Here is a 15,528-nt window from a genome sequence, read left to right as displayed (position 1 = left end):
AAGGGGACCATGCTGGTCACTGCTGCTGGAGCGGTGAAGAGGTAGGGGCCCTGATGGGGGCAGCAGCTCCTGATGGGGGCAGCAGCTCCTCTCCTGGTGTCCTGGGAGCGCGAGCATCTTACCGGTGGGGGGGGTGCTGCACTGCGGGCAGGAGTGGGACAGACAGAGCTGTCACAGACCACACAGGGTGAGCAGTGGTGGCACTCGGGGTGGGGGAGTTTGGGGGTCTATATGGCTACCCCTCTGAGTCCTGGTGCTGCTGCTTGCCTCTCACAGTCTGAGGCAGGTCTGCCTGCCCTGCTCCCACCTGCAGCACAGCCCCCCTGCCAGGGAGAAGCTTGCACTCCTGGGACACCATGAGAGGGGCTGATGTCCCCATCAGGGTCTCTGCCCCCTTGCCACTCCATCAGCAGGAGCAGGGGCATGGCCAGAGGCCAGGTGTCACAGCTCCCCTTAGGCAAGGGGACAGAGAAGGGGGTTATTTCCCCCCTCCCTCTGGCATCAGGTGGAGGGGACAGGAAAGGAGCTTATCCTGCCACTCACTCTGTGCAGGGAGCGATCAGTGGTGGCAGCAGTCAGGGCTGGCAGACCCTGGCTGTGGTCTCCTGTTGGCAGAGGGAGTGGAAGGGGAAATAAACCCCATCCCTGCCCCATTTGCCTCAGGGGCCATGCCAGCCAGCATCTGGCTACACCCCCGCCCCTGCTGCTGCAGCATCAAGTGGGGAGCACCAGGCAGATAGCAGCTTGGGTCAATGCTGGTGGGACAGGGAGTGGAAAATTAAACCCCCTCCCTGTCTACTGAGGCTACTGCCAGGGCTCACTATGCCCCGTCACTGGAACAGCAAGTGGAGAAATGTCTAGCAGGTCCGTGCTGATGGGACAGGAGAGGGAGGGAGAATAAACCTCTTCCCTGCCCCCTTTGCATTAGGGGAGCTGGCATCTGGCCACACCTTTGCCCCTGCCTCTCCCTCCTCTGGCTAGGGAGCAGAGGGGCAGGGCCAAAGCTGCTCCACTAAAGCAGAGCACAGTCCACCCAGGGCTGCAGAGCATGCTGGGATGCTGGGGGACTCTGGTTTAACTTAAACCAGGAAGGGGTCTGGGACAATTTCCATAAACCAGTTTGAGCTCAGTCACTTAAATCTGATACTACATTCAACCAGGTTCACCTCAGACTGGTTTTAGCCATTTTGAAACTGATTTATGTGCACTGAACTTACGTTCTGTTACACGTTTAAACCAGTTTCTAATCACTTAAACCAGTCTGTATGTAACTTCTGTCCCTATACTACAGAGAAAACTGCTTTAATGTCTCACATAAAAAACATTCGAGAGTCAAATACAACAGAAGTGGCTTAAAAGTGGCCAATTATTCTACCACAGTCACTTACTTTCAAAGACATTTTTCCCTGATAGAATGACCAGCCTGTTAAGGCAACAGTGTGAAATTAGGTAAAACTTGTGTACCAAATAAGACTTAATCCAAGTTCATTGGCTCCAGTGCATTATTTTCCTGAATAAATTTCCCTGACATGTTTTCCCATTATTTTGGATTCTTACTAGCAAAAGGCACTTTCTTAGTACATTCTGGAGCTCCTTCTGTATACATTTGACTTGTCTATCATAGAGTCATAGAAAAGTAGGGCTGGAAGGGATCCCAAGAATCCAACCCTCTGTTCAAGCCATGATCATCCCTATCCAAACCAACCTATGAAAATCCATTGTCTAATCTTAGCACAACTACAAAGTCAACCCTGACACAAAACACCCTAACCTTCCCCAGATAAAGCAGGGGAACTGTGAAAGCCAAAGTCCTACTCCTGCAAAGGTGTGTTAAAATACATACCAACCTGACAATGGAGTAAAATTCCTTCCTGACCTCAGATATGACAAGCAGTCTGACCCTGATCAGAGGGGCAAGATCCTCTAGCCAGGAGCCTCTGGGTATAAGTCCCAGGAGGGGCACTGACACACCCCAGTCAAAATCCCCAACCTGAAAAATCAACATGTAGACTTCTAGTTTTACCCATTCTGCAAACTCCCATTTTTGCTGCTTTTATCCTGAATCTGTCATTCTATTCTTATTTCACAGTTGTGAGGACAGATAATATATATGTACACTACAACCTTTAATGAATAGGTTCCAGTGCTCAAAGTCCTCAGAGGGCAAATCATGCGGTAGTTCTTATCAGTATTTATTCCTCTGCTTCACTCCCCCAAAGCAGCTCATGTTTAGTACAGCTAATGTTTTGCATACAGTCAGACTGCTGACTGATAAGGGCTTCCTTTTGTGTGCAGTAAGATTTCCTTTTATGAAGGCCAGACATGAAGGCAGATCTTTTTCCCATCTTTCTCCCTTCTTAAATAGCAAACCAGAAAGGAGTTCCTGAGTACAATGTCATCTTTCCTTCTCACCAGCTGTCTGCCTTGTGTAGTCATTTGTACGTGTGCAAACTGAACACAAGGAAATTTTAAACAAGTAACTGAAGGGAGTGTCTTCCTGATGTAGTGCACTGCTTCTCCATTTCAGACAAGGTGTTGTATGAAGAGGAAAGCAAAGGAAGCACTGTCAGAGGGGGGTTGTGATTATGATCCACTTTTGTATGGCAGGTTGTACAAGTGAATCCTTTGCAAAGGGCTTGATCTGGAAACCCACTTGCTTTAAATGGAGGATTTAAGTAATGCACAGTCTTTATTTAGGCAGTTGTCATTCCAACAGAAAATTGTAGTTTTAAATCCTGCCCTTATTGAAATGAGTTGTAAAGTTTCTGTTGACTTAGCTGGGATCATACATGCTCTTATATCTCTCAATAGGTCAACTTGATTTTGTGCCAAATTCTGCCCTAAGGTCTTGTCTACATGCAAAAGATTTTACAGCTTATATTTGCCCCACTAGACCTATACTAGGATACATGCACACAATTCTGTTACGCTACATCTCTGTGGCTTATTGCACCTCCACAATTCCGGTCTTTTTAAAAAATAACTCTACAGCATTCTGTAGGGGACATTCATGGTGAAATATCCCACCTCGAGACATGATACATTCTGCAGGTTTTCTCCCCCTGTGTTGCTGGAAACCAGCACCTATTGGTATTCTGAGACTTCATGTCAAATTAGCAAAGTCTCACAATTTCTCTCCTGGTACCCCATAGCTCATATTGTTTAGTAAATCGTATCATTTCAAATCACTGTTCAGGCAGCATAAATGAAACATGGCTCAGTGCTACAATCCTGGCCATCATTATACGAACAGGATACTCCAGATGGATTGACAATCAGGCAGCCAGATGGCTTTGAATGATTTGGGAGACAGCCATCATCCCAGTTCTTGGAATGCCACATGGATAGGCCTAGAGAAAGAACAGGATGTAGTCAAGCAGTTACTTGTGCATTACATTTCCCTGGGGAAACCTTAGTCCATGGAGGACTGCTTCTAGATTTGGCCAGGCACTAACTAGTATTGCAGAACTGGGATGACAACCGATGGCAGCACAACTTCAGCACAGGTAGGTTGCATTCCTTCATACCTGTGCAGTTCCCACCCAGACCTCTGATGTAGCAGCTCACCAAAGTAAGAGCTCCCCTTAGAATGGAGAAGCATGTGCCATCACCATCTGGAAACTTTCCATCCCTGTTTACTACTGGTCAGTACCTATTGTGTTTGATGCTGATAGATCTGTTGTCTGGGGTTCGGTCCTGAGGAGTACTGCTACATAGTGATAAGTGCCTGGCAATGCACAAAAATGTATGAAGGTTGATGGGATCCATGAGCTTATTTGTTATTCCTCCTCGGCCTCACAATTCATCCACAGAAACAGGTTTCTCCATGGTGGTTATGCCATAGTAATTCCTTTGACGTTATTTGACTTGTTCAGGTATAACTGACGAGCTTGGCCTTTTGGCTTGCCTGGATTAAACTGTCCCATAATTTAGACTGTGCTGTTTCAATAAACCAACTTGAAAATGCATAACTCAAACTTTAAACTGGTAGAGCTCCACTAAAGTGAAAAGTAATGACAAGTCAAGTAATAACTAAGTCCAGTATTTTAAACATATGGACAAAAGTCCCTATAGCTTATTTTTGAGGTTTGTACAGAAATACCATATAACAGCTGTGAGGAAGCACACAAAAAAAATAGCCATGGACTTACTTAGTGGCTATCAGAGTTATGATAGTGTTTCTAGTTCATTTATAGCTCAAGATTCAGATAAAGGGTTAGCATTGACCATATAACAAAACCTCTGATATAGTCCTAATACAGTTGCTTAGGAACATTTTCCATGTTGACTCATGTTCTGTCTCTTAAATAGAGTGGCTTACATGCAAATAACTCACATATGAATGCTAACATCACCTGGGATTCCCTTTTTTTAAAGAATCACATGAAGACAGTAGGGAGATGTTTCACTTCTTATAACTAAGCAGCTGCAATATAAACTGCACAATAATTGTGACTAGACCAGAAAGGAACAGAAATGATTTCTCTGCAATGTGTTTACTTCTGTATTAAGTTGTATGTAGCAGCTCAGTTCAACTCTCTTACACACAACTCTGGTAAAGTTTCATGGTTTTTTTGCAGTCCAGAAGAAGGATACAGGAGAAGCAATAGTTGACAAACCAGTCTAGTTAAAAACTTTTTTCCAAATATTTTTGTATGAATCTCACCTTACCAGCCTTAGCCCCAGCTTCCAGTTTTGGCTTTCACAGGACTTCATCAAGTGTTGCTGTACTAATTTGTATAAATCTCTGTGAATTTTTTGGGTGATGGCTATCTGTACTAGGCAAAAGGCAGAATAAATTTGCAACTTTATTGACCAACTAAATCATAGCTGTATAGCACAAGCGTTCAGAAACACAGGAGCTTACTACATTAGATGTTGTGTCCATACCAGGGCAATCTATAATGTTTTATCTCCAGAGTGGAGAGGAAATAGTAACCCCTACCTTTATACAGCCCAAGTTGCAAAATTACCCCAAAGCTCCTATTTCAATAACAGTGCTGGACAGCAATGGAATAAGTACCTCAGGGGTCCAAGACTGCACTACTAAAACTACATTTGTAAGTTATGCTGTACTGGACACTCTCAGAAACAGTGCTGCTGTATGGGTCTTCTAATGCTAAGCCACCAGAAGAAATGCAGCAAATTGTATCATGTAGTCAATGCCCATACAACTGTTTCCTTGCTGAGTAAATACATACTATTGTAACTCCATAGAAGATGTATTGGAGTGGACTGTGTTTTCCACAGGTTGTTGTCTTAGCAAATAACTGAATGAATTTTGTTCAGTGTTTAACTATTAATCTATATTAAATTTGACAATGACCCCAGAAAGATGGAAACCTATGAAGCCCAGGTTTTAATCAGATTTGTTCTGCCATCATCTATCCATCCACCTGGAAAACATGCTCTGCCCCCTCCCCACCAAATAATTAAAATCAATGTAAAAGAAACAAATGAAAACCAGGAAATGTGTGGTTTCTGACATTCATGACAAAATCACAAGGATCTGGTAAAGATCAGGTGAGAATTGGGCAGTTAATTCCCCACACCTTCCACTAAATCTACCAAGGATGGAATTGTTATGCCTCTGTGTTTTAGTACACTGCCATCATCATTACCTATGACTTATATTCACATTTTTCTCACCAGTGTGTCCACAGCAGTTGTCACCTTTGAGGCTTATATTGCTGAACACATTGAGCAAAAGAGGTACTTAAAGCAACTGAAGGTGTACTGGAGACTTCTTATATGCATGGTTTTGGTGTATACATTTTCACAATGAACTTTTAACTGTTTTACTCTCCTATAAGGTGGTGTTAGGGGAGGGTGTTCCATGCAGCATTAAAACTGCTGCACTGGGCATACTAATTCATTTAATAGTTTCATAATCCTTTCCTCTTCACCAATGGGTAGAAATTAGAAGCTTTAATTAAGAGGTAATGTCAATGGAATAAGAGCAATTATTGCGGACAATGGACTCCCACTGCTTCACAGAGTGAGGCTCTTAAAGAAAAATAAATGTTGAAAATGAGGCACAACTGTCAGTGTGTCGTTTTGTGTTACTGTTTCACTGCATTGTACTGATGCCATTTCAAGGACAGCATCAGATAAAACTACTAGTCTATGAATGATTATAGATCAGGGCTATGCAGCTTCTGAGTGGCCAGGAGTCACAGGCCCCGGGGCACATGCTGTGTGGGCTGCATGCTACACTGCACCAAGCGGGTCCCCCACACCACCACACTGCAGAGTGGGTACCCCTCCAACTGCACTGCAGCCAGTGGCATAACTGGAGGGCAGGGGGTTACAGCAGCCACTCCAGGCACTGACTTGGGTGGTGAGCAGGGTGAAGAAAAGCAAGCAGGTGCTGCCAGCAGTCACACATTCACTTTCACAATCACAGAAGCAACCAGAAGTCACCATTTCCATTTTGCCCTGGGCACCCAGCTGTGTCTTTACACTGACTATACCAGTTCTACCCCCTCCCCCAGACACATGCATACCAGAAAGATGCTTCCACACCGCGCACGGTCACCAGGTCCTTTAACGTTTGAACTGTGTTAAAATGTCAGGAGCTGCTGCAACTAAACACTAGTAAAATAAAACGATGGTGATGACAACACTCTTTTACAAAGGCAACAATGATAAGAATAAGAACAACAACAGATTCAACATCTACCAAATCCAGTGAAAGTTGGTATCTGCCCATTCACTTCAAGGGACAGTTTTGCATCATGTGTCTCACCTGAAGATCTCAAAACATGACATCACAGCGAGATGTAAAAATCTCTGTAAAAAGCACCGGGTGTTTTCCTTTTTTTTCCCTTTACTTCTTCCTGTCTTCTTTCTTGGTGCTTATATTTCCCCTAGCAATTTCCCCATGGTTTAGCTTGCTTTTTCTCAAGGCTGCACTAGGGCTTATGCAGACCAGGGAAATTCACGGTAGAGTCTTTAAAATGCTCCCTCCTCTCCACATAGCACACTGTACCAGTGAAACAGACACACCTCCCTGATGGAGGCAAGGCAGCCGCAGCACTCGATTGCACACCTGACACAGGTGTTTTCCTTGTTGACTTCCCTTTCCCTCCCCCATCTCTTTTCATTCAAGTTTCTCAAGGTCCCACACTGTGTAAAGGAGAGGGAATCTGAGGATGTGTGGAAATCTGGATTGCACCCTCTACTCACCTTGCTCTTGGCTCCCTGCCTGCCTTTGGCAGTGATCAGACAGGGAAAGCCAGCAAATAGCAGGGCAGCTGTGATCTTTGGTGCACTAAGTTCTTTCCCTCTGAACACACAGAGGGGAAAAGCCTACCATTGTGCTGGTAAGAGGATTAATCTCAGCTTTGGTGTGTTAATGGACCCAGAGATAAAAAGATAAAGGGTGATTTTTTTTTATTTTTTTTTTGATTTTTTTTTGCAATTTCTTAGTTGGTCTAATAAAAGGTATCATCTCTGAACCAAGAGTTCTAGAGTTCTGCATTTCTTAATGGGCTCAGAGGAACAGACTTCCACCTTCAGCTTCCTCTATGCAAAAGTGAAGTTTATTTTCGAGCTATGGGGGACTTTTTGCCATTTTTCATTTTCCCTGAGGCTGAAGAAGGGTGTGTGTGCTGAAAAGCTTGCAGAAAGAGAGAGGGTTTTTTCACAATTTCTCAGTTGGTCTCATAAAAGGCATCATCTCTGAACCAAGAGTTCTGGAGTTTTGCATTTCTTTGGTGTGTTAATGGTCCCAAATAGGACTCCCAGCAGCCTGCAATTGCTGCCTGCCAGCAGCCTGCATAACAATGCCCGCAGGCTTCCCCACCTTCCCAGTGCCTCACTCTGCATAGCCCCAGAGGAGGGAGGGGACTGGCATGTCATTGTCTGCACAGGGGGTCTCAAGCTGGGCTTGCATTGTGAATGGGGCTTGGAGAAGCAACTGCATTGCAAACAGGCAGAAAATGGGCTTGCTTGTTTGCTTGCCAGCAGGGCAGAGAAGCTCCTTGTGCGGCAGGTCTCTCAGGTAACAGGTGGCTGGCTCCCTAGGCAGGCTCCTGGTGCACTACAGGATGACTTCATAGGGGTGGAGCCCTGGGAGGCTGTGGAGGTGGCAGGCTGAGCCAGGTAGCAAGTGAACTTGTGGAATCATTTCCCACCCCCCTTAAAAACAAGGCAGCTTTTACACTCACCTGAGCAAGAAGCACTGCACCCACCTCTTTCCTACCTCATTGCTTCATTCAAGCAAGTGAGGGGACTGCTCCTTGCTGAAAATGGAGAGTAAAGAAGCCCCTGGGAAAGAAAGCATGGGAGCCAGGAGGAAGAATTTGACCTTCTTGAAACACCGACTGTACATGCTGGAGAGACGAAAGACAGACACTATTGTGGAGAGCAGCGTTCCTGTGGACCATAGTAGCTCTGGCACTTTGAGAAGGAGCCAATCTGACAGGACAGAATACAGCCAGAAATTACAAGGTATTTGAAGGGGGGGGAACAACTTACTCTTTATTATTTGCAGTGAAGTAGTGGCTAGACCCTACCATGCCAGGCAGCTTATAAACAAAAAAAACCCCAAGAAGACATTCCCTGCCCCAACGTGCGTACAGTTTAAGCCTGCTATTATGATGACTGTTCCCAACTTGCTTAATATTTATAAACAATGACACTTGCACAGGATACTAAAATGGGATTCAAGAGACAGTCAAGCTTTTGAAACCCAATTGAAAATGTGGGTTCACAACATGTACATGAACTATATAATGTATACTCTGTAACACAATGTCTCCCCCGTGGCTTATTCTTTTTTTATTGGGAAATGGGGCATATGCATTAAGTCAAGTGTCAAGGCAGATTTTTGCTTTCAGTTAAAATTGCACAGCATTTTAAATAGCTTTGTTTGGCCTGTTTATTTGGTTTCCAGATTGTACATGCCTGAATTTCAAATATATGTAACTGCATGCCTTGAATGGATGTGCTGATTCAAATTATATGGCTACAGTGGCATTCTTTTTTCAAATTCTTAACTATTCTCGGAATCCAAAACTGCCAAATTTTGTCTGTATCTGAAGTGGATATCAGAAATTCAACCTTAAGCCACAAATTAGAAAGAAACCTCACAAATAGGAATTGTCACACTTCTGTCCAGTGTCCAGAATAAGAACGTTAGGAGCACTGCTGTAAGATAAACACTTTTATCACTAATAATTACAGAAATGATGCAATTCCTATGGTAATAATTTTGTGTCAGGGAAATAATGAATACATTTTAGGTTTCCCACAATGTATGTACAGTTGTGTGGTGTTTAATGAGGGATTTTTCAAATGGGAAATAATATATGGTAATCTATATAGTTGAGACAGTTTGTAATAGGGTTAACGGTAATCACACAGTTCCCTTGTAGACTGAAATGCTATATAGCAAAGTGTTGTAAGAAGTGTGAATAATTTTAAGTTAATTTTTCTCTCCCAATGTTCCAAGCAATGCTTACTTTATGGAGGGGGTCATCATTCATTATTATTATATTATTTATTTATGCTAAAAATCACTCTCTGTAATATAGCTATTTACAGGTTCACAGAAGTTTAGGGCTGCAAAGGACCTCTTAAGATCCTTGGGTCCAACCCCCCTGCTCTGGGCAGGAAAGACCGGGGTCAAATAACCCCAGCAAGGTGCATGCCGTCTCTTTTTGAAGATATCCAGGGTAGGTGCCTACACCACCCCCACTGGGAGTCTATTCCAGAGTCTGGTTGCACGAACCATGAAGAAGTTTTTTCTTATTTGTGGGGCATTCAGAAATTCAACACAGAAATTTTGTCTATCCTTTTTAAAATATGTATATTTTTTCCTTCCCTTAATATTTTGAGGTAATTAATATATGAATAAAATGGGCGTGGGGGGCAACTAATATCTTTTATTCTGACAAAAAGCATAAAGCAGAAACCATATTACAGGATAGATGTTCTTTTCTAGAGGTGTTGCTGCTTCCTGTCACATACACACATTAGGCTTGAAGCCAAAGCTAGGCTTCAGACTTCCCTGGCAATGGCTGTGTCAGTCAAGGATATGAAGAGGTAGGATTCTTGACTCACAGGGCTGTACCGACAGAAGCCTCCAGTACACTAAGCCTATCCAATGCATCATTGACCTTCCTCCATTTCTCATTCCCTGCATTTGATCTGAATTGTCCTGTGTGGTTTCATTTCCAGGTTCATTCTTGATACATGCCCTAACCAGCCAAAACATTTTTCTTGGATCTTCTGTAATAGCTTTCTCATCTTAAGAGATTTTCCTGTCTCTTCATTTTGTATTTTCTTTAATTTTGAGAGTCTCAGTATTACTTCCTGCCACCTCACTTCAGTCAATATTTCCCATGCAGTGACTTTGCCTCTACTCCAGCAATCTGATGTACCCAATGATATCAGCACTGTAATTGTCCCATATACTCAGATTGTCATTTTTATCAAGATATCCTTTATTTTCCAGATCTCATTAATTTTTCCAAATGCAGTAGCATTTTATTTGATTCTTCTTTCTAATTCACAGTCCTCATTCCCTAATACGAATCCTCCACAATACACCAATTTTCTACTTGGATACTGTTTAGGCCAGAGCATAAATGTATACTGTTGTAGCGGTGACAGATTTGGTCCTGAGTCTCACTTTCCATATGTGAAGAGACATGGGCTCAAATGGTATGAGGGCTGACTTTCCATTTAGTAGGTCTTTGTCCTAGTGGCCTTCATCCCTCTTCCTGATGTTAAATATCCTATGTTCCTTCTAAGAATGATCCCCTTCCTTGCATAAAGCAAACATTTCCCACCCAGATTTTTCATCTCAGGCAGCATTACCAAAAGTGTTGCAGGCCGATATGATGTTGTATGTTTCCAGTGAATGTCTTGTCTTTTGAGTTCATCATATAGTTCTTTTTGTTTTGCACGATGTTTATGTTTGGTCTGATCACATACTGTTCACACCAACCTTGGTTCCCACTGTTTTTCTGAGTAATAATAACTGAGTGAACATAATTTTAGTTCAGTTTCTATTCTTCACCTGGTTTCAATGGTTTAATGTTCATGAAGTGTTGGACCACAACTCATTGGCTCAGCCTATCCTAATGTATCTGCAGTATTGCTCCAAGCTATTCATGCTTCTGCCCCCAGTGTTTTGATTTGGGCGCTCTTTTGCCAGCTTAGCCATATAAGATTTTAAGTACTATCATGTCTAGCTTCCTTATTAGCACAGTATTGCCCAGCCCGTCTGACTCCATGGACCAACCCTTTGCTCCAGCCCAATCCAACATATGGGGCCACATCTGGACCATGGGGCTTCCCATGGCTCTGAGACCCACAGCAAATAATGCTGCCACCACTTCCCCCACTGCCAGATTTCTGGACCGGTGAGGAATCCCACAGACTGAATGACTTGGCTTCGCCAGTTGGATCTGGCCTGCCAGCTGTAGACTGAGCACCAGTGGTCTAGCATACCAATTGAGGTTAGGTCCCAAGGTGTAGCCCCTTGGACTATGTAAGGGTGGAAACAGACACCACCTTTGTGCTGCCATAAAAGTTCTTATGATGGCACAAAGGCCATGCAAACAGATGTCCATGCGTTTAGGCATGCCACAAATGCCCCAAATTTCTGCCCATAACATAGGTGGTATCAATTTGTGCCACTTTAGTGTGGTAGATGTCTGTTAGGTTTATGGAAGGAGAGCATGGTCAGTCTGGAGCTGCCCGTGCTTTTCAGTCATCCTAAGCAGGCACTCCTGGGGCTTCAGAGGCCTAATTCTATATGCTCTGGAAACTTCCATTCCTGGAGTGTGCAGGATCAAGCCCCTGAAGCCCCAGGAGCACCTGCGTGGGTTCCCTTGTTGGGATCCTGGGGATTAGCTGATTGGCGGTCTTAGCTTTGGGACCTCACTGGAGCTGGCTTTCCCCAAGATTCCCCAGAGTGCATCTCTGTAAGAGGAGAAACCTAGGCAGGCACTCTTGGGCCTGAAGGACCTAATCCTGGTTGGGAATTCCCAGGCATCACAGGACCAGGACTCTGAATCTCTGGGGGAACACATCACCCATTGTTCTGCAAGATGAATGGGTGGGACAATTGGTGATATCCGTTTTGCTGAATGAAATGGATTAGCTGTGCTAGGTTATGTCTAAGCAAACTGATCCTCTTAATTTTGCAAAGGCTATTTCTAGCCTAAGTGAGTAAGTCTCCAGAGCTGACTGCCAAAGCACTGCTTAGCAGTGGTAGGCCTTTGGAGCTGTCCCTGTACACCCCCCTTATGTTTATGCCAGTGTAAACCAGGAGTCTACTTACTTTGCTTTTCCAAGTGCCCCAAGCCTCCCAAAATTGTTTAAGGTTGAATTAAATGTTTTGTTTGGCACTAAACACAGATTTTCTGTTTTCCATTTTGGTGAGGAATATGTGTGTGTGTGCATAGATAGGATCTTTAGAATATATATGCATATGTATATATTTACAAGTACATATACTTATATTTGTTTCCACTACTGAACCACAGAGTCACCCAACCCCAGTCCAAAGGTCCCAGCTAGACTGGAGTCCAGCATGTGGGCACCTGGCAAAGATACACATGGTACAAATGTTGACCTACTCCTAGTTTGAATCAGATGCACGCAACTGGCAAGCTTTACACTGATTTACCATATCCCTATCTAGTTCCTTGTTTTTGAACACTCCCCAGAGTGGGATAGGCAAGGTGGTGTAAAACTGGGAAGCACAGTGCTAAGTATGTTCTGCAATAGATGCCATTCCTTAAGGGTCCAGATTCTACAAGGAATCCCAGAACAACAGACTGCAGGACCTAACTCACATCTTTTTGATAGTTGAAGTACAAAGTTTGATACACACGTACAGTGATGTATCTTTTCATCCCTAGGTCTAAGTCAGAGTAGAGAAGAGCTCCTCTGAAGCCACAACTGGTATCCCAGCCCTTTTCAGAAGTGCTCGAATAAAACTGACTTTAAAAATGGAATTAGACACATGGAAAAAACAGGCACAATTTGATGCTTACAAGTAGTAAAATATAAGCAGAATTGGCAGGCCTGGAAAATTCTGAATTTCTAAGGATCTGGTTTCTTCCCATGGATTTCCCTTACACCTTTCATAGATAAGTTAAACTTTGACTGAACAAAAAAGGTGTTAGCTCTGTGATTGGAAAGATAACCAGGAGCATTCACTTAGCTTTGTCAATCTGCACTAGAACAATAGGATTGCCAAAGGTTCAAAACTTCCCACACTATTGGATAGTTTTCACTCCAAAAATAATCACTTAATTAGCAACATAATCAACTTTTTCTTAGCTAATTATCATACATGAAGCATCCATTTAACTCACTTATCTAGTATAAATAGCTGTTTAACACTCTGATTGTTTCATTTATTTAAAAATGATACTCCATTGGGAAAAGGCTACACTTTACTAACAGTTTTCCATTAGATCTTGAAAAGCTTTACAAATACTAATAAAGCATTGCAACTCCTTCTCTAAAGTGGCTAGGTGTAATTAGCCCTACTTTACTGGGGAGAAAGGGGCACAAAGTCATAGAGCAAGTTAGAGATACAAGAAATCAGTGAGCTGAAACTGGAGAAAGCTACAAACTCCATGGTCTAGTCATTTACTTTCCTTATACCAGGGCCCCTTGTCAATAAAATGGAAATTATATATCACTATCTTATGAAGATCATAGAAAATTAGGGTTGGAAGGGACCACAGGAGGTCACCTAGTCAAGCCACTTGCTCAAAGTAGGATCATCCCCAACAAGATAAATTCACTAATGCTTGATTCAGGAGCTTAGATGTGAATTGTTATATTTGCTGAGATACATCTTAGGAAGCAATAATATGAGTTGTAACTCCCAGTTCGCTCCTGTACAAAAAATACTATAAATCATGAACGATGTGTGCCCCTGGAGGCTGGGATGGCACAGCGAGCTCCTGCAGGTGGCAGTGGTGCTGTCAGCAGCGGGATCATGGTGGAGGCAAGTGGGGAACTGCTGCAGGCAGCCACAGTGCTGTCGGCAGTGGGGGTTGGAGAGCACTGACCAGTGGTCAGCGACCACCCACAGACACTGCCAGTAGTGGTAGCAGCAGCCAGCAGTGATCACAGACTGCCCACAGACACTGCTGGTAGGGGCTGGTGAGCAGTGACCACCCACAGGAGCTGCTGACGCTGTCAGTGGTGCCTTTTTGCTGGGGGTGCACCACCATGCTCAGGAGGTGCACATGCACCTGCATGCACCCACTACGTGTCACCAATGCAATAATTTAATATTAATTTGGTTGGGTATTTGGGTAACCTGCTACTGTTCTTCGAGCAATGAGAACAACATGATATTTACAGGTGCAGACAGAAGTGACAATTTTTGCCAATTCTGGCCACAGAAAACGGTTTATAGCTGTGACCAAATGCAAGTGCATGGCTGCAGACAGCTTAAAAAATGTGGGTCAGTGAAAATCTGACCTCTCGTTGCTTGAAGTATCAGATAAAGACATTTCAATATGTAGCATCTTATGTAACTTGTGTCTGCAGAGTTCCCAGCCTGTTGCTGTTTTCAGAATGGGAGTGGGGAAAGGGAGCAGAAGGAGTTCAGTCTGGGGTTTTTTCAGCCTGGCTTGGAATCCCCTTCCCTGAGGTGGGGGGGGGGCTCCAATTCACCCATCCCACCCTTCAGCACTGTCTGATTCCTCTCCTACCAGGGACCAACACTGAACTTGTGTTTGGTCTGAGATAACATAATTCAGAACACTTTGTAGAGAACTACAGCTAGAACCTTTACTTCTGTCTGCACTCTGTTGTTATTTCTCAAATTGCTGGCTACTGGCTAGTCAGATTAGATCTTTTTGTTTGTTTTTCAACAAGATCTATAGGAAAAAATTCTGCAGGAGGGAAAAGTTACTATGACCTAACTCAGGGATCTCAGACTCACTTGGGAGTCTGGGCTGGATCCAGACTTCAGGGCAGCTCATGTCAGATTCAGTAAGGGAGAGCTGCCACAGTGGCCGCTGCAGCAACAGTGACAGCAAGGGATCTAGCTGTGACCATGAAGGGCCACCAGTAGCAGCAGCTCTGGGGCAGCAACACCAGGTGCAGGAATGGAGAGCCAAGTTTACTGCTGGTGGCTGTGCCCAGCGGAGCTAAAGGGCCCCAGATTATGCAGCAAGCTTTTTCCCCCTATTTCCAATATTCGCCAGCTCCCTAGTGGGCCAGATGCAGCCCAAAGTCTGTATGTTTGGCACCCTTAATTTAGGTAAAGGTTTGCATGTTGCACTGTTGTTACATAGTTGCATATCATGCTTGGATTAAGTTAAATGAAGCAGTGCTATAGTTGGAGCAGTTTTGCTACACTTATACCATTTCCAGCTTGTCCACATATAACAACTAGAATGTAACAGCTGCTAGCCTTTTGAAACATTCCCCTTCTGTAATGGCTCAAAAAGTGTGTGTCCATACTCTCTATTGAAGTCCACAGTGTCACATCAGTTTACTCCTAGACAAAGATCTTTGGAGCAGAGCTACCTTTCT

The 15,528-nt window shown here is 43.8% G+C and overlaps 1 protein-coding gene across 1 annotated transcript in view; it reads left to right on the top strand.

Moving 5' to 3' along the window:
• Window positions 1–8,133: 8,133 nt before the first annotated feature.
• The window catches only part of ARHGEF38 (Rho guanine nucleotide exchange factor 38), a 50,242-nt gene continuing 42,847 nt past the window's right edge, over window positions 8,134–15,528 (top strand). Inside the window, exon 1 of the mRNA XM_019534152.1 lies at window positions 8,134–8,454. Coding sequence (XP_019389697.1) covers window positions 8,253–8,454 — 202 coding nt within the window. The 5' untranslated portion in view covers window positions 8,134–8,252. The remainder of the gene's footprint in view (window positions 8,455–15,528) is intronic.

Source organism: Crocodylus porosus, unplaced genomic scaffold (genome assembly GCF_001723895.1).
Source record: "Crocodylus porosus isolate Cpor-Errol unplaced genomic scaffold, CroPor_comp1, whole genome shotgun sequence".
Classification (NCBI taxonomy): domain Eukaryota; kingdom Metazoa; phylum Chordata; order Crocodylia; family Crocodylidae; genus Crocodylus; species Crocodylus porosus.
Note: the sequence above shows the minus strand (reverse complement) of the source record. Positions and strands in the feature narration are given on the sequence as shown.